Source organism: Cynara cardunculus (assembly GCF_001531365.2).
Source record: "Cynara cardunculus var. scolymus isolate 2C chromosome LG 9, CcrdV1, whole genome shotgun sequence".
Taxonomy (NCBI): Eukaryota; Viridiplantae; Streptophyta; class Magnoliopsida; order Asterales; family Asteraceae; genus Cynara; species Cynara cardunculus.
Window position 1 is genome coordinate 7432321 of NC_037536.1, and position 25415 is coordinate 7457735.

A 25415-nucleotide genomic window follows, 5' to 3' on the forward strand; every position below is an offset into this window, starting at 1 on the left:
GATCTCAATCCATTTATCTCTTCATGGATTGACAAGGACTATTAGCATGAATTGATCATGGTATGCAATAGCTATTGAATTATGTTACATTTGCATTTTTCCTATTCTTGTTTTTCTAATTTTTTGACAAAAATGGAATACCAAGGAGTGGAAGAACAAGTCAAAATTCTGTAAGCAAAACCGAAACACTGAGCATAATTGAGTGGTATCCAAGCAAGCATACAAGAGGGTCCATATCCATGTCACAACGTACATGGCATTTTGTAAGTTAAATATCAAAAGTCAAAATCATCATTTGTGTTTATTTGACACGGTTGTCACTTGTTTGCATGTATCTCACGTGAACATCTACTTAGAATACCATTAAGTATGTAAATTTTTCTCCAACATCTGCTTTAATATCATTCACTTCATAGATCGTCGTGAAGACATCATATGATCACGATTTTAAGTTTGAATTTCAGTAGATATTCTTCAAAGCACAAATACTACTCAAACACTTGAATATATCATGACTCTTTTCTTGCATTTGATACTCTTCATTCTATAAATTCTTGATCACATAAGATTTCAGTTTGTTATTGACTAGCAACTGATCAGTTTAAGCATTCAATACGACGATTTGAAGCATCTGTGCTCAAAACTGATTGTAAAAATTAAAAAAAATCATGCCCAACTTGAAATAATATTCTTGTTACTTTTGAACTCTCAAATTTGATCGTAAAGTGAACATGTGCATGATACAAATGTCTGAATCAAATATTAATTTTCAGAAATATTTTTTAGTATGATCATAGCACACTGTTAAATGGTTTCAACCATGGTGCATAATGCACTTACCATTGAAACCGATAAATAACTCTTTTTTCTGTTTATAATTACTTTAATATCACATCTAAAAGAGATTTTTGAAATTTTCGAAATGAGGAACTTTCCTTTGTTACTTGAAAATTCTTACAACTATAAAAACTTACCATACTTTTTGAAGCCTCCAAGTGATTGTAAAATAGATCAAGCATGCAAATAGACTTCAAAAGACACTAAGGGGCCGTTTGCCCAATTGCTTACCCGGTAAGCGCTTACCGATAGGAGTCAACACTATGATTTATTTTGATGCGTAAGATTTTAGTATATTAAAACATATCGAATGCAACAATTTAGTGGGTAAGTGCTTACCTAGGTAAGAGTCATCGTCCTCAATTACCGAGTAAGACTCTTCATCATTCTCATCGTTCTTACCCGGTAAGATTCTTGACTCTTCTCGTGTTTATTTGATGAGGAAATTTATCCGGTAAGTACTTACCAAATAAGTGTTTAGTAAACGGCCCCTAAGAAAAAAATAACGCATGGCTATATTGTAGAAATCAGTTGAAAAAGTAAAACCTATATTATATTGTTTTTAAAGATATTATTTTTAAAACGATCGTTTTATTTGTATTTGCTTTAAAAATCAGTATATTAGTGTTTGACTGAATTAGCTTGCATGTTAATAAAGTTGTTCATGTTCTTATACGTTTATTTTCCTTATAAATAAAATGGAAAAGAAACGTATAGAAGTAAATGGTAAGTTTACATTCAAATGATGGTGTCTTGACAACAATCTTTGAGATTTTTCATTGTCGAAAAATATAAGCATAAAGAAGCTCATTCCACACATCAGGTACACCAGGAAGACACCAATGTATACAATCTGAATAGCTGTTAGGTTTTAATAACTGTTCTTCATTTAGTGCTTCCCATTGCTTCCTATAAATTGAAGGATGCCCTTCTTTTCTGTATTCCGAAAGTTGAGTTATGTTGATCATTTCAATTTGCATACCTCTGGTTTTCAATTCGTCAATAGAGTTTTCAACCACTTTCATCATTTTAGGGTCTGTTCCGCTACCTATATATCCCTCTTTTGTAATCAAATCCGTCTCGCTATAACAATTCTGGTCATTGGATGCACCCCATTCTCCAGCCCTACAATCGTGAACACAGTACAAAGTTTGCAATTGTTACGATACAATTAACATTTATATACACAACTTTAATAATGCATTCAAATTGATATAGTTAGGACTATCAAGGACATTCACGGGTCTCTATACCATTAAAAACTTACTTTAAATGAATCTACATTCTTTTTGCTTTTCGATAAAAGTTGGTATGTAACTTGTAAACATACGTTTAATTTTCAGTTTTAAGATGCATTTATTTGAAGTACTTTTAGAAAATCAGTCTGAAAATGATGTCAAAGAAATTGTTCAATTAATTTTTTTTTTTTTGATAACGAGATCACAACGAGAACAACTTTAACTTAAAATAGACGAGCTTTCTCGATGACGATATATGCTTAAAAAAGATAAATTAAAAAAATTCCCAACATAATATTTTTCTCCCATAAGTGAAGACAAGTTACGACATTCCACTATTAGAAATCAGATCTTCAACAACGACATTACAAACTTTTTTTCTTTTTTGATTTTTTTTAACTACGGTTTTCATATCGGTCGTTAATGTATCAACATCAGATGAAAATAATGGTTTCGAAAAGATTCAAAACAAGAATATAATCGATCCATCTATAGTTATTAAGAATTATCGACGAACATTCAGAAATTCATTTTTGATTTTCTGTAATTTATGATTATTTTTCTACCTCCTACTCATAAAATGAGTATTCCAAGTAAGAAACTTAGTTTAAACACTTTTATAGCGGAGAAGAAGTGTAATTAACTTAATAAGTGTAATGGATGGTTAGATTAACTGATTAAATTATATTATTATGTTTGATTTTAACATAATATACTAACGGATAAACTCCATGGTAAGCAAACGCATCCTATCTTAATGCATTATTCTGAGTTTTTTTTTTTTTCCGAAATTACCTTTGCCCACTAAATGTTTAATCACACATCTCATCAAAGAATTAATGAATAGTCTACCAATAAATGCATAAATTAAAGTTTGTAAGCAAAAAATAATGGGAAAATTGCATCAAAATAGAACCAACTTTCACTTGATTTCTATTTTGGGAAATCAATTTTCAAAATTGTCATTTAGGGGTCTCTATCAAATTTTTTGTTTATTTGAAGGTTTGGTTGACATGTTAATGCTGACATCATCCAGTTCTTTTGCCAATTAAGATATGTCACGTCATATTAATTTTTTATTTTAAAATTAATATTCTATGTCATATTAATTTTTTATTTTAAAACTAATATTCCATGTCATATTTAAAATTGCAAAATAATTATAGAAAAATAACTAAAATTCGTTTTTTTTCAAAAATTATTGTAATAAAATCTATGTTTCATTCCAAATATCGTTTTTTTTTTAAATTCAGATATCAAATTGAAGATTTTTTCAAATATGGACTTCTTTACTCACAATTTGATATCTGAATTTTAAAAAAAGAGATTCGTAATGAAAAATAGATTTTATTACAATAATTTTTGGAAAAAAAACGAATTTTAGTTATTTTTCTATAATTATTTTGCAATTTTAAATATGACGTGAAATATTAGTTTTAAAATAAAAAATTAATATGACATGGAATATTAGTTTTAAAATAAAAAATTAATATGACGTGAAATATTAGTTTTAAAATAAAAAATTAATATGACGTGGAATATTAGTTTTAAAATAAAAAATTAATATGACGTGGAATATTAGTTTTAAAATAAAAAATTAATATGACGTGGAATATCTTAGTTGACAAAAGATCTTAATGATGTCAGCATTAACACATCAACATGTCAACTAGACCCTTAAATAAACAAAAAGTTTGATAGATACCACTAAATGATAATTTTAAAAGTTGATTCCCCAAAATAGGAATCAGGTGAAAGTTTGTTCCATTTTAATACAATTTTCCCAAAGATAATTTTTAATTGTTTTAAATATATTTTAGTTTAAGCATTGTTCACTGAACTACTTGATTGGTTATACAAACTATATATTCAGGACAAAAATCAAACAACAATAATTTATCTTAATTAATCTAAACAGATAAATTCATAGATACAACTTAATACATACACGGTTTAATAGAAAATAAAAATAAATAAAAAACCCTATAAGTTTTGAATTCTTGTAATTTTTACTCGGTAGTGGCATTATTGGCATCTGGACATGGTCTCGCAAACAGACGTATATGTATTTTAATCAAATTGCCTTTGCAACAAGGCTTGGATTTTATGTGGTTTTTTTGTTAATATTTATTTATATTCATACGCGTGTTGTTCTAGTTCCTAACATGTTGATAGATGTTTCATCTCTTAATATTTCTTTACTCTGTATTATTTAGATCAATCACGTATTAAATGACTTAAAGAAACACAATTAGATGGAAAAAAATCGCTACCTTTCATGTGTAGGTGACATGCTAATGAAGAACAACTGAGTCTTGGCTCGATCGACATGAATCTCCAACCAATCCGACCATGTTTTTAGAGCCATTTCATAACTTCTAATCATCTCCACTTCTTTGTAAATCCCATTTGTATCTTCAAATGAACCCCACCTAATATTCATTAAAGTCAATGTCTTAACCTACTTACTTGTATTTTAATTGTAATTAATGTACAACTTAATTATGTTTCTCCAACCATAAACACTTTGTGTACAAGTTAATGCATGTTTAGATTGAATATATGAACTTACAAGACTTTGATATGGGGTCTTCTCCACCAAAGATAGGAATTGAACACAAGTATATCAGCATCGGTCCAAACCCTAGCATGCTTTTCAATGGATTGTGATCGAACGATTCTTTCTGGTAGTTTATGGTTCACTGGGTCATCCGAGTTAGATTCAACTAGCAGTGGTGCCCAATAGAACTCGATCGAAGCATTGTATCCCTTTTTTCATTAAATATCCACAAAAAGGTTTAAAATGTATGATAAACAGGTGTTCCGAACGACTTAACTTTCAGACAATCTAGAATTTGAATTTGTTCGTGTAAAATTTATACGGACGGTAAATAAACTTTTTTGATGAATTTGAAATTTAATTTACTTACAAGAGCCTTGAAGGTGATCAAATTGGAACCATTGTTGTGCATGGATTTGAGATTTGGGTCGTGAATAGATGTATCTAAAAGGCAAACCATTGATACCCATTGGCCTCTATTTAAAGAATCCCCTACAAACACCATTCTCTTGTTCCTTAGCCTCTCTAATAATCTTGTTGCATTGAACCTAACACATAAACAACACAAATTAAACGTTCATTAGCATTTCTTTGAGACGAAAAACGTAAAAAAAGATCAAGAAGTCATCGTCATGTAACTTATCAGCTAGTTTTTATCAAACATGACTTGCTTACTAGCAAACTTTTAACTTATAAGCCAACAATTATTACAACAAATTAAATCAAGTTTACTGAATGCCGAAAATGTCAAAGCGTCTTGACAGACTCCTTTATATAAATTAAGTTTATAAAACCAAATAATTGTGCGTACTGTGTAAAAGCGTTCCAACAAGTTTCAAGGATTCTTTTGGACGTCTTAAAGAGTTTTTCAAGACAATTTTAATATAAAGTTTCGTATTGGTTTCATATGACATTTTTCTGTACGATGTCATGTGAAAAAGTTACGACGCTTTGTTTCAAAATCATTCTAAAAAACTTGTTAAAACGTCTTATAAACTTATTGGAAAACTTTGTAGTAGAGCACGTGTACAATTGTTTGGTCTTATAAACATAAATATTACAAAGTAGTCTATTAAAACACTTAGATACTTATGACGTCCTATAAACCCGCTTTTATAGTTAATTAACTTTTCAACTAACAGTTAGTTTATCATGCAACCGCAAACTAATCAGTTAATCGGTTAGCTTCCGAAACATATAAATCTTATTAGCTCAATTACAAGTTATGACATATATAGTTAGAGAGAGGGGGGGAGAGACCTTGGGATGTCACAATGGTGAGGTTGCCACCTCCATTGTTGATAGCTCAAGTCTTCCCTTCCAAACTTGTTGCAAGCCAACTGATCCGACATGAAGCTACAATCTTTCTCTTTGTAAAGAGGGTAAGATTCGTTATCAAAAACCCATTTCCCAGAAAACAAACTACACTCCGGCTGTGAAGAAGAATCATTGCCGGAAAACGTATCACCTTCCGACACCGGAATCATGTTAAAGGTGACATACTCTCCGGCCATATAAACCGCTCCGACGAAAAACACAGCAAAAAGTAGGGCAACGAAAAACTGAACAATACTGAAGTTAATTGATGATCCCCAGGTTACGGGAACCACATAATGCTGGTTTCTTGCCACCATTAAAGTTGACTTCGATATGATTCGATTCGATGGCTTTGGCGAACGTTGTTTAGTTTGTGATTGGATTTCCAGGTTGTATGTAGGGTTTTATCTGCTATTTAAGTTTCCAACAGTTGGTGGGAATTGATGGAATATTTTAAGAAGTTTCATGAGGTTTTAATTGGTGAGTTAGGAGTAGTGGCCAAGTGGGAAATGGATTGGATTTGAAGTACTATCTTTGTCAAGATAATTATGATCGCTTTTATGTTGCCAACATAAAATTCATATATGTTTCTGGTCTTATATGATTGTTCACTCCTTATTTATGTATGTTTTTGGATTTATGTGATTGTTCACCCCTTGTTCATATATGTTTCTGGTCTTATGTGATTGTTCACCCCTTGTTCATATCGTGTTCACCCTTTGTTCATATCGTATAAAATATATGAACACTTAGCTTCGACGTTATGAACACCGGGTGCAAACACTTACACAAATATAAAGATTTGGTATCATGCTTAAAAATAACACTTGTGTCATATGATAGAAGTAACATGAACATAATGGTTCATGATTCATAAAAATCGGTAACATGACAATATGAAAATAGGTCGTGCATGTACTTTCATTTGAACATGTGAATTATACGTATTAATAATTAAAGAAAAAAGTTATCAACGCAATATGAACTACAAAAAACACAACACATCATAATTAACATAATTTCGATTAAAACGAGTCTAATAAAATATTAATCCATTAGCAAGACATTCGCTTTGGTTAATTTTTTCACTTCCTGAACTCAAACTCCGATTGTCACCATAAATCATTTTAATTTTCTCAATGTTGTCGTTTTTTTTTTTGCAATGAGTTTATCCATAATAGGTTGAACGATACCGAAAATTTTACTACCGTGTTTCGTTCACGAATCGAAAAATCATAAAACAATAAACATTGAAGATCAAGATAAAAAAATAAATAAAAATATCAATATTATAAATGTATATTTTTAGGGATTTTATGATTTTGTAACTCCCCTTTTAATGGTATGGGAGTTACATAACAAATGAAATTACTCAATTACCCTTGACATTAAATTGTGAACATGATAAAAACCTAATAGAAGAATGGATTGTGATTGGTTGACATGGTCTGCAAAGTTAACACAAAAATTTTGGTTAACATTTGATCTTGTCCCTATATATATATGTTGGTTATTATACAACCTTTGACATTTGTGCAACCAATACAACATAATCTCAACCGTCCATTTCATTTGATTAATATGTGATTTCATAGAAGTTTTGATTATAATTAATGAACCATATTCATCTTCCATAAATATTCAATTCATAATAAATGAACTCTCATCATTTCCATAAATATCTCAATTTATTGAGTTGCATTGGTTGTACAAATGCGTTGTGTTGTATTTGAAATGAACTATATATATATATATATATATATATATATATATATGGTTGGGTTCACGTGAGACCAAAAGTTTTTCGTGAGACCCGTAAGATTAATTTATGTTCATTAATCAACTTTATAAGCTAATGATCTAAAGTTGCACGGTGGTAATTTTATGATTATTGAGAAGTCTCGTGGCAATTTTGGGATTATGAATGTTCAAATTGTAGATTTAATCCAAGGGTTGAGAATTGGTCTTACAGGTCTCACGAAAAACTTTTGGTCTCACATGATCTCAAGTCTATATATATATAGACTTGGGATCATGTGAGACCAAGGGTTTTTCGTGAGATCCGTAAGACCAATTTATGTTCATTGATCAACTTTATAAGCTAATGATCTAATGGTCTAAAGTTGCACGGTAACAATTTTTCATTGTATTTTTCTAAAAATCAGCATCAAATTCGTCACAAAATATTAATCTTTAGAAAAAATTCGTCTGTTGTAAATATGTACGTTCATTATGATAAAGTTACTTAATACGACTTGTACATTTATATGATTGATAACTGTATTTTTTATATGAGGACGTTACGATAAATTATTAGAACGAAATTGAACAAAATTACAAGTTTTATCCTTATGATGTTAATTGGGCAACCTTATAAATAGATGGTCAGCGTCTTATTAGTGTTTTCATGTGACATTTTCTGAAATTACAAATTTTGTTACGGTGAACGAAGAAGCTACATAAATTTTCACTTCTAATCTGTAAATTGTTTCATGATGATGACATCGCGTGGTAACCTAGTAGTTTGTTTCATGTCATCTTAATTTAAAACAAAATATTACCTATTGCTGATACGATAAATTTTTCAAAGTACAATGTCTTAGTACAAAAAATAATTGAACATATATTGATATAATAATGAAAAATGAAAATATTATAATAAGAAAACTTATAAAAATATGTTGTTATTTTGAGCATTTAACGTATAAAAACAGGTCCTACAACATGCAATCAAATGTTTGCTACAAAATTTTCCCAACCTTTGTGTGTGTAAATACACACACACATATATATACTATATTATAAAGCATTTGACAAAAACTCTTAAAAACAATTTTTTATTTATAAAGTACTGTTTATTGATGCATATTACTTAAAATTCACGACTACAAGTAAATTGTACATAAGTACAACTTATTAAATCTTTATGTTTGAATTCGTGTAACTAATTGTAGATAAGCATAATCAAATACAAAATAAATATTTCATTTAAATATAAAAAATCTAAAATATAATTAGGATAATCACTGTATTCTAACATAATACTTAATTATTATCGTTATAAAAAATTATATTATTAAATCAAAAATAAATTATTTCATTATTAAACCTAAATTAAATTATAACAAAAAAAATTGAATTAAAGAAATTACACAAAAAACAAGAACTTTTAAATAATTAATTTGATACTAATATCGATTTTTTTTTAAATTATATTTTATTCAAAAATAAAAACATTATCGTTATCTCAAAACCACATAAAATCGTATTATAACATCGACATGGGACAAAATAAAACGAAACATTAAAATCGAAATTTATCTCGTTGAATCGCACGAGTACCATATATATATATATATATATATATATGTGTGTGTGTGTGTGTGTGTGTAGAGAGAGAGAGGGGGGGAGAGAGAGAGAGGACGAAAGTTTTAAATACAAACCATGTAAATGTTGAAAACAATGCAAGTCTTGTATTATGAAACAATCAAGATATCATCTAAGATAATCATGATTCATTTATTATGATTGGGATATTTACAGAATATGATAAAGTTCTCGTTTAAGTCGGTAAACAATCAGATATTCATTAAGATAAAGTAGAGGATTAAAATGAGTTTTAATATTCATATAATTTGTATTAAATGATGTGGGAGTCAAAAGAATGATTGTGGTCTTTAGGTTGTTTTGGGGTTGGAATTGTGGGGTGAAGGATTAGGTTGGTGCCATTCAGAGTTGTTGACATGTCTACAAAATATTCGTTAGCTTCAAGTCTATCCTACACCCCTCTTTCTCTCTCCTCACATACCATCTTTTTCAAATATAAACTATGTATTTTTTTTATTATTCAAATATAAGTAAATAATAGTTTTTGGTTTCTTGCAAATTTTTTATTATTTAAAAAGCGTTTTAAAAACTTGTTAAAACGTTCTATAAATCTATTATAACGATTTCAAACAAGATGTTTTATAGTTTGGTTATATAAACTTATGTTTTATAAAGTATTCTATTATATATGATTGTTTAATCATTCTAGACATCCTATAAAACCAATTTTGTTGTAGTGAATAAACATACAAAAATCCCCTCAACTAATTGTCGTTAGCCACAGCCAACAGGGACGAAAAAAGTATCAAAATGCACACCACAATAACGCTTAATTAACATAAATAAAGACCAAAATCGAAAACCAAAATTTCCAACAAAAACCGTAATTTACTCTCAAATTTTGGATTTAGAATTATTTTAATTTAATTGATTAATTTACAAACCAAACGTAAGATTGAACTGAATAACAAGTTTTAATCATATTTATCTGATTAGTAACACGGTAATATATCGGACTTTCAAAGAAATAACTTTTTAAGAAAAACTTTCAAAGATAACGACTTCAAAACCGATCTAAACAAAGTTTTAAAGAACGATTTGACAACAAAAGTGAAGAACAAAAGTAGAGGTGTGAACGGAAAAATCCAACTCTTTTAAAAACAATATTTTGAATTAAATTAAGTGTTTTAAAAGGTTTCTTTAAATGGTTTAGGGATGCTTTACAAAAAAAACATCTTTAAATTAAAAATTTATGTAACCCGTTGCTTTTTTTTTCCGCTCTTCAGTTTCAGACGTGGAGCCTTCTAGCTAATAGTCTAACCTAATTTCAGGCTTCGTCAATTGTCAGTTCATTGTATCAAGTCGTCGGCTCGAGTTTAGGCTTTAGGCTTCTCATTTCTTACATTGTCATATTAAATTCAATCGAGGTATATCAGATCTTAAAATATTATAGATATTTTACTAAAATATATGTCAAATTAAATCTCTCATATTTTTTTTATATTATTAACCTGGATATCCAACCCGCTATGCGAGCCGACTAATCTCAGGGTGATCATCTGCTTTGCAGATAACCCGGAGTCACTGCATTTAAACCTCCGTGGTCACAAGGGGATTTTAATTTTATTTCTTCTTAGATTTGAACCTGAGACCTCCTGATATTTTTGACCTTTTTGAGTCAAACTCAAACCAATCAAACATCACCATTGTGGTTTAAATCTCTCATATTTATGACCAATAAAATTAGAAAAGCAGTCCTAGAAGATGTAGTCCTAAGAGTATTAAATGCATATATGCAAGAATCCTTTGAGTTGGCATAACAACTAATCATTAGGTTGTAATGTTCATTGAAGTATCATTTTAGGGTTCCTTTATCAAACAATTATTTAAATAAACTTTTACCAAGTTATATAATATCGGATGAATATAATAAGAATCAAAAATCTTACCTGGTATATCTAGACGTAAAATTAATCAATAATTATTTTTAAATTAATATTATCTACTAGAACATTTTTATGTGGCATCATCAATTTGTTCATTCATCAAAAACATCCTATGATATATTTTTGGTACATAGAATAACATCATTTGAGGTTATAATGTTAATTCTTCTAATTTTCGAGTAACATTGTGTAAATCAATGTAAATAGGTTGGTTTTCCATATTATCTCATGTTAATGTTTTTTTACCACACTTGAATTTTTATACTATATTCTCAAATTTGAGAAGAAAATAAAGAATGAGAAAGGAAAAAAAAATAAAAGAAAAAAAATAAGTTTTTTTATTTGTGTTTTTGTGAGAGAGAGAGAGAGAGGGGAAGGAAAAATAATGAAATAAAAATAAATTTTGATATAATTTTTTTTTCTTTTCCTTTTAGATGAAATAAAAAAATAAAAGAAGACTCAAGAACATAACGTTGGGATTAAAACAAACTTGTCTAAAATCATCAGTCTTATAAATAAAAAAAACTCATTTTAGTTATAGTTTTAGATCTTATTCTTCTTTTTGAAACAAAAGGTACATAAGATCTATGCACTCAATATTAGATAATAAAGAAACAAGTATGAAAAAAACAATTATAGTTTAATTATTATAAATATAGATATAAATTGTACCATCTCATTATGGTCGGTAATTTTTTCAAAAGATAGTGGTTTTGTTAGCTAATAACAAGGAAATGTACTATATTCTAACAAAAAAAAAAGTCATGAGAGGATGGAATAATCAAAAGAGTCAATTGAAGATGAATTATGGAGAATATATAATTTTCCGAAGTAAGTAGTTTTAGATGTCGGTATTAGATTAAAAAAAACTTAGAGAAACATTATACAATAAACAACAAATTAACTTTTTTTATGTATTTTCTTCTTCAATTATATTTAATTAATACATGTTTGGACCTTTAATAGTTAATGTGGTATCAAAATATTTTTTGGTCCTATTAGATACTAATTTTTTTATGTATCTTCTATTTACTAATTTTTTTGAACTACTAATATATATACTAAAAAAATTTGGGTCCCTAATTTTTGTGGGCCCTGGGCGTATATCCAGCCCGCCTTCCCTAGAACGGTCCTGAGAATATTTATGAAACTTAAGTTTATAGACTCAAACTAAATAACGTCTTATCTAAAAGTCTTACAATACATTTAAATAACGTTTCCATTTATCAATCGTAAACACATAGTCTCCTAACCCATGTATTAGTACATTTTTAGTTTAACCGACGAATTAATTTTATTCCTAGTTCGTTAATAATATTTTATTTAGTTTATAATGATGATCGTTTTATCTTATTATATCATCCAAACTTAAATGCAACCAAATTAATAGTTTACGATTTTAAGGGGCCATTTACTAAATGCTGATCCGGTAGGTGTTAACCGGGCAATTTTCCTCACTAGACGAACATGACAAGACCCAAGAATTTTACCTGGTAAGAGCGATGATAAGGATAGAGATTCTTTACCCGGTAAGTGAGGGTGACGACTCTTACCCGGGTAAACGCTTACCATATATATATTGTTGCACACGATACCATTTTGATATACTGCAATCTTACCTAGAAAATAAATTATAGTATTGAGTCCTAACGGTAAGCGCTTACCGTGTAAGCATTTAGGTAAACAGCCCTAAGTCTCATTACATAATGGTTTAAAAACAAACAACTTGTATTTCGGGTTGTTAATAATATGAATATTGAGAATATAAAAAGCAAGTTCATGATCTGACATGTACAGAATGAAAACTTCATTCTCGATTCTAAGAGAATTTTTACGAAAGCCTTTCATTTGCTTCTCTTCGATGGACGTTTGATTTTCCCAGAATGTATCCTAATTTTTGGCTTAATTCTTCTTCTGATGATCGATTCAACATCTGATCAAAAAGATATGAATTTGAAAGAGAAGGTTCGAAACATATTTATTCTGACTCAGAGGGCGAAATGCACTGGAATACCGATGTGTACCATGCACCTGAATTTACATATGGTAATATCCATCTCTTACAAAAAAAAAAAGTCATTTATAGATATTATTAGGGGAGCCCTGGATATCAAATCCCAAATTTGTCTATGAAGAGTGGATCTAATTGTATTAGTATCTATAATTGATTTATTCTGTGTAATACCCTTATTTCACAAAAAATGGATAGGCGAATTGATTTCAGTTCGCCAGGTTGTCTCTTGCCTGCCTATGGATTCAGCAGCAATTGAAAGGTTAACCTATTCGGAAGTGAGCTCCTAGTTTTTTAAATACTAGAGAGTGAAGGGACCAAATGCACATGTATCAATCTCTCAGACACCTTGAGCTTATTTAATTATATATCGCTAGTAAGAGGTCAAAAAATTAAGGGGGCCCAGATCTATCTGTATAGATATCATCATCTACATCTAAAAAGTCGTATGTTTTAAAGTCCCCTTAAGGGTTTCGCCACTGGTCCCAGTCATGTTCTCAACCCTAAAAATAATACTGATCCTAAGTCAAAAGTTGGTCCCAGTTCGAAAGCTTTAAAAAAAATACACAAAAATGTTCGAATCGACATGAGAGTCCCACTACATTGCATTGTTAGAATCCATGTTGTATATTTGAAACACCGTTACTACCACTCTACAGAACCGTACATGAGATTATCACCTCATATATTTTTTGATAAATAAGATTTTTTAAATTAAGCATTAAAATACACCTAAAATATTACATTTGCATTAAAAAAAATCTTTAAAATGTGTATTGTATTTTGTAAAAACTTGAAAAATCATGAAAAATGGATCCCTAGACGTAACCAGTCACTATGGGTCCCAGACTAGGCCAACCCAATGCTTGAATCTCAAAAAAACAAACCATGACCGAGCTAGGATTGTTGGACAGTAACCGGTTCAAATTGATACCAAATGGTCCCAGCTAGTGATGGCTAAACCGGTTCGGCTCGATCCGGGATCGGTTATAGGATCGAAATCTGGGACCGGTTATGGATTTGGGGTGTTTTGCGGGACCGGTTATGGACCGGCCCGGCCTGATTTTTAAAAAATGTAACTGTTTTTTTTAAATGTAGTCGTTTTTTTGGTCATTTTTGTATTTTTTGTTTTCTAAACACTATATACAAGTGTCTTGGTTGAGGGATTTTACATACCAAGTTTTCGATTCGCAAAAACGCAGAAAAAAAAACGTTCACAATTATCGGTTTCTCGTTATATTTTGTAAGAAATGTAATTTAATTATAATAAAATGCATTTCTAAAGTGTATTTGAGTAACCCAATTACAAATTTATAATGTAAAAAATATATATATCATTAAAAAATCAAAATAAAAAATATATTTTTTAATGACCGGAACCGGAACCGGCGGCCCATAACAGGTTACGATAAAGCTTGACCGGGCTCAACTTTTTCGAGCGGGACCGGGACCAGTTATGAAAAATCTTGGGACCGGTTGGGACCAGCCCGGGACCGATTTTTGGCCATCACTAGTCCCAGCTCCTAGGCCGGACCGGGCCGTGTTGGGCAATGCATAAGGATTTGAGTTATTAAAAGTTAAAACAAGTGGGCCGTGGAAAAAAAATGGTTGATGGGCTTCCAATAAGTTTTAATGAAGTTGTAGCTTGTGATATTATTGGGCCGAATATGTTATTTTCGTTCAGAAGAGCAACCCTTATTGTCCTCATGGAGTCATGGCCTCATGGGTACCGAGTTAACTAGAGTTGGGTAAATTGGATCTGGTCCAACCTGGATCAAGACCCAGCTCAGTCCTGTCTAAGATCGCTTGAGACAGGTCATGGTCTGACTTTTCAGGATCGGTTACAAATTTTTTAAAATTTCAAGGTCCGACCACGAGACCGGTTATGTGTATGATCCATTTTTCAAAAGATCTATAGATTTTATTAATAATAACATTAGTTTTTCAAGTTCTTTTACATGATTTGGGAAAAAAAAAATCTAAGTTTTTCAAAAAAAATCAAGACATAAAATTATATAAAAATGTATTTCAATGTTAAATTTCAAACTTTTTAATTGAGAAAACATTAATAACATTTTTAAGTAAAGAGATTTTAAAAAGTTTTTTCTAAACCGGGGCAGGCTCATTGGGACCGGGACCAAGATCGGCTTTGGTAGTTGGTACTGTTACTAGGATTGGCTTTGGGACCAGGACCAATTAACATTAAGGTTGCGTTTGGTACATGGGACGAGACAAAACAGGATAAGACAAAATTCACTGCCCCACGTCTGGCGCAACATGAGAAAGAACAAGAACTCATTGTCTCATGGATTTTTCTTGTTCAACCAAAGTAGGTGGAACAAGATGGGACAAAAATGAGACAAAAACTAAAATATATTAATCTACCCCAATTTGAGGCATAACTTTAATATGGTATTTGTTTTAATGGTTATTACGGCTAGTCGTGGCTGCCACCCCCACCGGCAATCACCAGTAGCCATTGTCGGCAATCTCGACTTTTTCTTCCGCTACAACATCCTCCACCGCCTTCACAACCACTAACCACCACTGTTCATCTCTACCACTGTCAGCCACCGACCACCACCGTCCATTGCCACCACCACTAACCGTTGGCCACCTTCAACTCCTCTTCTACTACAACAACCTCTTTCACCACCTCCACAATCACCGTCAACCACCGACCACCACCATATATTGCCACCTCTACAACCACCGTCGACCACCAACTACCACCGTCCATTACCACCATCACTACCTCCACTACATCGGTCACAACTACCTCCTCCGCTGTTGTCGATCATCGCCACCACCACAATCCACCATCTTCACGTCCTCCACAACCACCAAATACCTCTTCCATAACCAACACCACCTCCACCTCCAGCACCATTACCATCAATTATATCAAAATTTTCATTCAAATTTGGTACTATTATATATGTATGTATCTATGTCTATGAAAATTGTGTAAAACTATTTTTAAATTAAATCTTTAATTATTTACTTTTTTTATGTTAATCATAACTATTATATAATATTTAAAACAAATAATTTTTGGGGACAATTTGTTTAGTTCTGTCTTGTTCAGTCCTACCAAACACCATACACACTTGTTCTGTCCAGTCACGTCCCATCTAGTCTTGTCCTCTTGTCCTGTCCAGTCGTGTTCAATAATATCTGCATACCAAACGTTATGTCATAACAGACATCTTCGACAAGTTGATAAGAAACCGAGTTGGATCCCTAAATTTTGATGTACACCTTTTTTGTTTTATTTTTATTGGTTGGCCTTTAAAAAAATAGCACATAACCAATAGAAATGAGCAAAAAAAATAAACATTTAGATGAAAGGTGATCAACAATTGGTATAAACTAAGCACGCCCATCGAACAAAAGATTTTACGTCTAAATCAAGATCGGAGTGGCACACAATTATTTGGTTTGTGGGTTTACGAAATCCCAAAAGTTTGACGACCATAATCCGAGAACTAAAACAATGGCTTGCATACAGACTCGAGGCACATCTTTCTGTGCTGAAGCTCGTCAAGAGGTGCAGCTTGGTTGTATCAGCAATAGCAGTCTTCATACTCTTCAAAATCTCAAGGCAAACCCTGTTCTTGGTGTTGTATTCTTGGATCTTATTCTTTATGTTGTATAAGCAATCTTCTAACGCGTTGTGTGCATCAGATTTATTCTTGTATTCTTGATCTTCATGTTTTACCATATTCTAATTTGTTCCTTGGAGAGTCATCAGGGTTCACACTCTTACATAACTCTTTGCCATCGAAAAACTCTTGCAACATACGTTGGACCTTTGTATCCTCGTTGAGCCACCAACAAGAATCACATGCATCGTGTACACATGATTTCTCCATAGTCTTGAATCTTGATGCAGTTATTGAACGAACTCATGTTCAGCTCTTCAAATTTCATAGAAAAAATCGATCCCTTGTTGCTAGCCATCAAGCTTGATTGATGTCTGAGTGGTGCAAGAAATAATCCTTTTTGTCTTCTCACAAGCAAATCTCAACCTCCCCAATGCTCGTTGGTTCCCCCATATCTCCTTTTAAATTCTTGAACACCGATTCTCCATGCAGTTATTAAAATCCCCACCTCCCAAATGATCAGTGTCACCAGCAACAACTTTTACCTCAAAAGTACCCTCTTCCACAATGGTCAAAAGAGAGACGTCAAAAGGGCCACCACCCAAATCAAAGACGAGCACATTCATTTTGCTGATAATATCGGACTTATTATCTAGACCATATGCAATTGCAGCTGCTGTAGGCTCATTGATCATTCGTATGATGTTCAATCCAGCAATAGCGCTAGCATCCTTTGTTGCTTGACGTTGTCGAGAATCATTGATGAAATTTCTTCGGCAAAAAGTTCCGTCTCTTGACCTTTGTAAGAGACAACAATCTTTGGTGTGTCAGCAGGCCCTTTTATAACCTTAAAAGGCCATAACTTCGTATCATCTCGCTCCTTGGAATCATTGAATCTCCTTCCAATCAACCTTTTAGCATCTGAAAATCAGTAGTAAATGAAGTCAATAGCCAAGTGAAAACAAGTTATATCAACAAGGATTTTGATTTCCTAGAGTAGTGCTATGAGTAGATTTCTCTTTGCAATTCAAATTTAGAGAAAGAAGGTCAACTTCATACGAGAATAGTAACTAAATTAGATAACAAGAAAACGGTTGGCTCGCATGTGATTTTACACTAAAATCACGTGTCAAATCAAATCAGACACACAACTTTTACGTTGCCCACACACCCTTGCTTTGACCGTCGTAGGCATGTTTTCTCGTTTGAACCCCTCTCTCTCTCTCTATATATATATATATATATATGTGTGTGTGTGTGTGTGTGTGTGTGTGTATGTGTGTGTGTGTCATTGAAAACCCCCTAAAAATGAAAAACTGAGTAATACTCTGACAACTATTCATCTGGATTATATGCGCATGTGCATACAAGGAATTGAAGTTGTTTCTTGGTTTTTATTCGTATGTGCATACCGAACAAATTGCATATAAATTACTTGTATGAACATATGCATATCGTCCAGATAAACAATTCCTCAATTTGTTTTTATTTTTTTACGAACATCAAGTAGACATCCAAGTTCCCACTATAGACACACACACACACACACACACACACACATATATATATATATATGTGCTATTTAATTAGCATAAATTTTATACATGTGTAGGTGATGTTATATGCTATTTAATTAGTATAAATTTTGGGTTTTGATATGATTTTATCGTATGATTGTAATAAAGGTGGCATAATCAGGAGATGAGCATTTTGGTAATAAGGTGACATAATCAGGAACATGGTATACAAGGATAAGGGTGGCATAATCAAATTTTGGAAGTGATGATCTTTATGATCATGAGATTCTGTCATCGCATCTATATAATGCAATAAGGGTAATTGTTATCACATAGTATGATGCAATGAGATTGGGTATTTGATAAGTGTTATTTTTATCGCATCCTTGAAGTACAACAAGTATGGGTATCGCATGTGTATGATGCGAGGAGTTATTGTTATCGCATATGTTGGATGCGACAAATGTGGTTATCGCATCCTTGAGGTGCAACAAGTATGAGTTATCGCATATATATATATATATATATATATATATATATATATATATATATGATGGACATAATTTATTATAGTTAGTGTGTTTTATGTGGTATGCGACAACTCTTCTTACTTGTTTATTTAAATGCGACAAGTTTATATTTGACGTGATAAAGAGGTGTTGTCTCATCATCTTGATGCGACAAAAAGAGGTTTGTTCGATAAAACAGTGTTCATTTGTTATTTATACAAATATGAGTTTTTATAAAAGTGTTTTAGTAATTTTCACCCTGTAATAGCAATTAAAGAGATTTCTCACTAGACCTTATCGTCTAACCCTCATTTTGGTGTTTTAAAATGTGCATTACAGATTGGGCACAATTGGATGATAAGGGGAAAGGAGAAATTATGAAGACTTTATGATTGCTTGCATGAGGGGAAAGGGGAAATTATGAAGAATTTATGATTGCTTACATGTGGATTTTTAGAATGAATTGATGTTATATGTACTTAATTACTTGTTATATTTACAAGTCTTGTACTAGAATGATGTGGAAAAAAATTTGTAGCTATTTTTGTAAGGTAGTTTTTGTATATTTTGGAACTGAATGTGTAAAGTTGTACTTCATGATATATGAAATATATGTTTATATGCAAATATGATTCTAAGGTTTTATATCTTGCCTTCTTGATTTTTGTTTTTTTTATTAACCTGGATATCCAACCCGCTATGCGAGTCGATTAATCTCAGGGCGACCACTTGCTTTGCAGATAGCTCGAAGTCATCGCATTTGAACCTCTGTGGCCACAATGAGACTTTTATTCCTCATTGGATTTGAACCTGAGACCTCCTGGTACTTTTGACTTTTGGAGCGAAGCTCAAACCAATCAGACACCATCCTTATGGTTTTGCCTTCTTAAATTTGTTTCTCAAGATCCATAACGACGTCTATTTGCTTACATGAATACCAATATACCATTATAAAGTGTATAAAAGTAATAAATATGTAATAGCTAAATAGTTGTCTAAGTTAATATTATATTTTCGTTGAAATAGTTTATAATAAAGAAAATGTTGTTTTGTTGCATGTATTCATTGTTTTCTATCTGCAGTTTTGGCTCAGCTGATTGAAATAACTGACCATTCGGTTATTAAAAAGTTGATCTGATTTAACCATTAAAACACAATTTTAGAATTTCATCTAAAACCGATGATATGATAGTTCAACTGATCAAAGTAATTAATAAACCAAAAACACAGTTCATGTATCGTCTTACAAAATATGTAAAAGTCATACGTAATGAACCTCAATGCAAAGTTCCGTTTATCCCGTTCATGGGTTTTCATAGTTCGACTACTTACTTTGTAAGATTTTGTTATACATAAAACTAATACTATGGGTCATTATGGCCTGATCATACCAATATCGATTACTTGAATACTTGAACGCACAATTGATATTCTCGAGATTTCTTATATTGAAGGCTTTTCATGTGTTGTCTTCTTGGCAAACTTCCCTGATTTGGATTCATAGCTTCTACGACATGTTGTGAACTCCTTATTACACTCAATCAAACATTTAAAAGTCACAAATACTTAAAATAACAAACTACTAAATACATAAAGTAATGTCAATAATCAAAACACAAAGTCAACACTTGCACCAACAATCTCAATTTTTATTATGTCAAACCTAAGGCAGTTTCTGTTTCAAAGATTTCAAACAAGGGAGAAATAACAATGAGAGAAATTCGCTAAATACAATACTGCTTTCTAAGACTGAGTACATATGAGTTTTTTTACAAGTAAGCATTCATTTCTCGACCCTCAAGCAACCGTTGAATAAATCCTAACACCAAGTGTTAGATTGATAACCTACTGTAAGATAGAGAAGCGAATCCAAAAATATAAATTTGTGGTTGCACCATAACACACAATTAAAAAACAAAATAATAGCATTCTTAAGTACCATAAAAAGTTATAGAACCATAAGGGTGGTGCCTGATTGGTTTGAGCTTGGCTCCAAAGGTCAAAAATGTCTGGAGGTCACAGGTTCAAATCCAAGAGGGAACAAAAATTCTCTTGTGGTCACGGAGGTTCAAATGCGGTGACTTTGAGCTATCTGCAAAGCAGGTGGTCACCCTAGGATTAGTCGGCTCGCATAGCGGGTTGGATGTCCAGGTTAATCAAAAAAAAGTTATAATCCATCGAATTTTTTTGATAATTACACAGGTACCCCTAGCACCCCGAAATCAACTACAAAACCTATTTTGTGTGTTTTACCAAATTAAGGGAGTGTTTGGGATTGCTTATAAAAAAAAAACTTATTGACTTATTCCAGTGTGACACCGGTAATAAACAATTTTGAGTGTTTGGATAAACAGCTTATACCGGTGCCAAACTGGTAATAAAGAGTTTTTGAAAAAGTTAAATCATTCTAACTTATAATAAGTTGATAAAAACTTTTGTAAAAAAAATATAAGTTGTTTCAAATAATCAATCTCAACAAACACCCCTAATTCTCCATAGACAATAGCATCCCATTTTTATAAAGCATATAAAAAGCATTCCACTTATTCTTTTCTCCATTTGGTATTATAAAAGAACACATAAAATGGTTTTTTATCCGTTTCGTCCTTGAACGGCTTAATAGAGTACTTAATAGGATTTTAAGTTTTATGACTAACAACCATGTCTCCTATAATGCATAAACTAGAACGAGCTTAGGTGACCTAACAAGTTCTATCGACGATTCTAGACAAAAATCTAACAAGACATAATAAATAAATGGCATTTTTATAGAACATTTTTTTAAATTGTCATACAAAAAATGGCTAACAAAAAGACAATAGACAATTACTTATTGAGTTTATTAGATTATCCAACTTCGTCGATACAAGTTTTTAGCTCGTCTAACTTCATTATTACAACTTACTGTAACACTATTATATGTGCACAATGTGAAAACATTATCTAGGACGAACACAAAGTGAAAGTATTACATGGTTATCCAAGGATTAGCATCCACAACACAATCACAGCTTCTTCTTTTTTATTAACCTGGATATCCAACCCGATATGCAAGCCAACTAATCTCAGAGCGACCACCGGCTTTGCGGGTAGCCCGGAGTCATCGCATTTGAACCTCCATGGTTATAAGGGGATTTTTTATTCCTCCTTGGATTTGAACCTGAGACCTCCAGGCACTTTGACCTTTGGAGCCCAGGCTCAAACCAATCAAGCACCACCCTTGCGGTTAACAATCACAACTTTGATATCTCTCCTCGTAAATAAGAATCATCATTATATCAGTGAAAACATATGAGAAATCTCGTACATAAACTATCGAAGGATGTGAACTGATTAAAAAGGCTCAACTAATCCAACGTTTCAAACCGACCAATGACTATCCATGGACGGACCCAGAAAATTTTCCATACGGTGGCACCATATAATTAATATAATATAATATACATCTAAAAATAATTACAAAAAATATRRTTTTTATGGTACCGATAAACAACTCGTAAACTTGTACCCAACGCGTTTTCATCTTTTGAAAACGGTCAATATATACCCAAAAATAATTACAAAAAATATGTTGAGAAACAACTTCTAAATTTGTCCTTGGCGTGTCTTCATCTTTTGGAAACGATCGATTACATCTTCGTTTTTAACATTACTAAGGGCTTCCTTTTCTATGACGCAAATGAGGGCAGAATTCAAATAATCATCACCAATTCGATTACGTAAATCTGTCTTGACAAGCTTCATCGCCGAAAAGCATCTTTCAACCGTAGCAGTTGCAACAGGCAAAACTAGTGTCAGTTTCAATAACCGGTAGACTAAAAGGATGAGAAAAATGCTTTCTTGTTGCAACCATTAATCTAGCAAGGTCGGCAATACCGTTTAAGTTGGCAAATCTGAAACTAAAATCAAATGCTCAAGCCTGAAGCAGTGAAGCCTCAATGCCTCAATCAATTTCATCAAGAATTCAAGAGTAAAATGTATACCTAAACCTAATCAAGTAAATAATCAACTAAAACTAAAAATGTATACCTAAAGGCTAAACCTAAATACCTAATCGAATCGATTCTGATTTCTGAAATCTGAATATTGAATAATCGAGAATCKTTCTTCGAGTTTGAGTGAGTTTCGATTCTGATTTCTGAATCGTGAATCGTCCGAGTCTTCAAAATCGTTCCAAAATCGAATCGATTCTTCTTGTTGACAGTGTCCTTGGTGGTGGCCCTCCCTGTTTGTCGGCTGTCGGTCGCTGCCTCGCTGGTCGCTCACTCGCTTGTCGTTCACTTCACGCTCATAAGCTCGTTCGTTCACTTCGTTGGGCCGTCTCACACTCACCGCTTCACGTAGCTTCACTCACTCTCGTCTCGTCTGTCTGGTCACCTGCACGGCTGCACAAGAAATCTGAAAAGCCCAAGAGGAGGAATGGAGAGGTAATAGTTTGTAAACATTGTATATTTGATTTGGGCTTAATCATATAATTAGGCTTTGCATTTTATTAATGTTAATAAATTAATTGGACTTTGCATTTATTAAGTTAGACAATTGGGCTTTATTTTGTTTGGGTTTTAAATTTTAATTGCTATGTTTGAATACGGTAGCACCTTTCAAAATAATACGGTAGCACCTTCCAAAATAATAYGGTAGCACCGTTGAGAAACCTAAAAATTTTACCCTTCGGAGGCGAAATAATACGGTGGCACGTGCCACCGCTTGCTCCCATACAGGTCCGCCCATGTGACTATCAACTGAATCATGTATGGTTTATTTTTGTCTTATATCATATCGAATAGATTAAGTTTAGGTTACTGCATGTCAGTTATCTCACTTTTCACTTAGTTAATTTGTGTAATATTTTAGTGTTCGAGAAATGTATTGTAGCACCTATAAATTAACGGGGTGTAAAGTCTAAGCTGTTTAATTTGTGATAAACGTCGGTGTTAGTTTTCATGTGGGATGGATTCCAAATGTTGAATCTCCATGTATAGTACAAAATTTGAACAGAAATAATCAAATGTAAGATGCCAAAGGTTGTCCTGTTAATGCAAGTTGCAGGGTTTTTGTGTTTTAAATTACATGTGATGTGATGATGAAGAAAGGATGAGAGAGAAATAAAAAAGGAAGCAGAAAATGTGCAAGTTGATGTTAAAAAATGGAGTCTTAAAAGGGAGATTTGGTTGTTAGTATGATCACATTCACAGGTCCAACTTGCAAAGGGCAGCTGTTGATTCTTATCCCTTGTATTGCAACAACTATGCTTCTGTCTAAATTACAAAATGTACTTTCTCCCCTCCCCCTCTCCCAAAACACACACACTCTCTCTCTCTCTCTCTCTCTATATATATATATATATATACACACACATATTTATATATAGGGTTGAGTTTACGTGAGATCATATTTTTACACTTGAAGTTTACAATAAAATATTGTGAGGGTAAAAAAAAATCTGAACCTTTACAGCAAAAACACTGTGAATGTTACCTTCACAGTGCGTTGCTGTGAAATTTCAAGTGTAAAAAAGTTGTCTTACGTGTCTCACGAAAACAGTCTTGTCTCACATGATCCCAAGTATATATATAGGAGCGATCAAATGCAAATCACCAATTTGTACAAACGGTGCAAACCACCCTCATCCGTCGATTTCATTGTTTAATCTTATGAAAGTTTTTCATGAAATTGTTTAATATAATACTTTTTTTTATTAAGTTGTTTTATATATGGTTATGAAATTGTTTCATATAATACTTAATAAAATTTTAATGAAACTGTTTCATATATTTCTTTAAAATTAACATAATGAAAATGATAATATTCATGATTAACACCCTGCACAATAAAAATGATTAATCAAGCTCTCATAATTACAAAAAAATGAACAAAATGAAAAATTATGATTGGTTGAATGAGGTTTGTACGATTTATACAAATAACGTGCTTTGCAAAGTAAACTTTCTCTCTCTCTCTCTCTCTCTATATATATATATATATATATATATAGAGAGAGAGAGAGAGAGGAGCGATCAAATGAAAACCACCCTCATTTGTACAAACCGTACAAACCACCCCCATACGTCGAATTCATTGTTTAATCTTATAAAAGTTTTTCATGAAATTGTTTAATCTTGTGAAATTGTTTCATATAATACTTTTTTTGATGAATTTGTTTCATATATGGTTATGAAATTGTTTCATATAATATTTAATGAAATTTTAATGGAACTGTTTCATGTATTTTCTAAAATTAAAATAATGAAGATGATAATATCCATGATTAACACCCTTCACAATAAAAATGGTTAATCAACCTCTCATAAATACAAAAAAAATCAACAAAATGAAAAATTATGATTGGTTGAATGTGGTTTTCACGGTTTGTACAAATTGAGTGGTTTTTATTTGAATGCTCCCCTATATATATATATATATGGGCTCATTCAAGGGAGAACTGACTAGTTTGTGGTTACCATGAGATTAACCACAAATCAACAGATAAATTAGGAAATTTATAATTTTGGTAATTTTGAATTAAAAATTTTAATGCAAAGACATTT

General features: G+C 31.8%; 1 protein-coding gene and 1 pseudogene across 1 annotated transcript; both read right to left on the bottom strand.

The window, feature by feature from the left end:
- Nucleotides 1–1551: 1551 nt before the first annotated feature.
- Nucleotides 1552–6319, bottom strand: LOC112518331 (protein trichome birefringence-like 34). The gene is made up of 5 exons (XM_025125982.1): nt 5896–6319; nt 5006–5183; nt 4648–4844; nt 4349–4507; nt 1552–1962 (listed from the first exon to the last, which is right to left on the bottom strand). The coding sequence occupies exons 1-5, from the start codon at nt 6267–6269 to the stop codon at nt 1614–1616; spliced, it is 1257 nt and encodes a 418-aa protein (XP_024981750.1). The 5' UTR covers nt 6270–6319; the 3' UTR covers nt 1552–1613.
- A 9383-nt stretch (nt 6320–15702) lies between these two features.
- LOC112517724 lies at nt 15703–18036 on the bottom strand (annotated as a pseudogene).
- Nucleotides 18037–25415: the final 7379 nt, after the last annotated feature.

What these genes read in the sequence shown, in the direction of transcription:
- LOC112518331 (XM_025125982.1), bottom strand. Translation starts at nt 6,269, where the DNA reads ATGGTGGCAAGAAACCAGCATTATGTGGTTCCCGTAACCTGGGGATCA. An exon ending in CACCATTGTGACATCCCAAG is followed by an intron (nt 5,184 to 5,895) that starts GTCTCTCCCCCC and finishes TTTATGTGTTAG; the next exon opens with GTTCAATGCAACAAGATTAT. An exon ending in TGATCACCTTCAAGGCTCTT is followed by an intron (nt 4,845 to 5,005) that starts GTAAGTAAATTA and finishes TAATGAAAAAAG; the next exon opens with GGATACAATGCTTCGATCGA.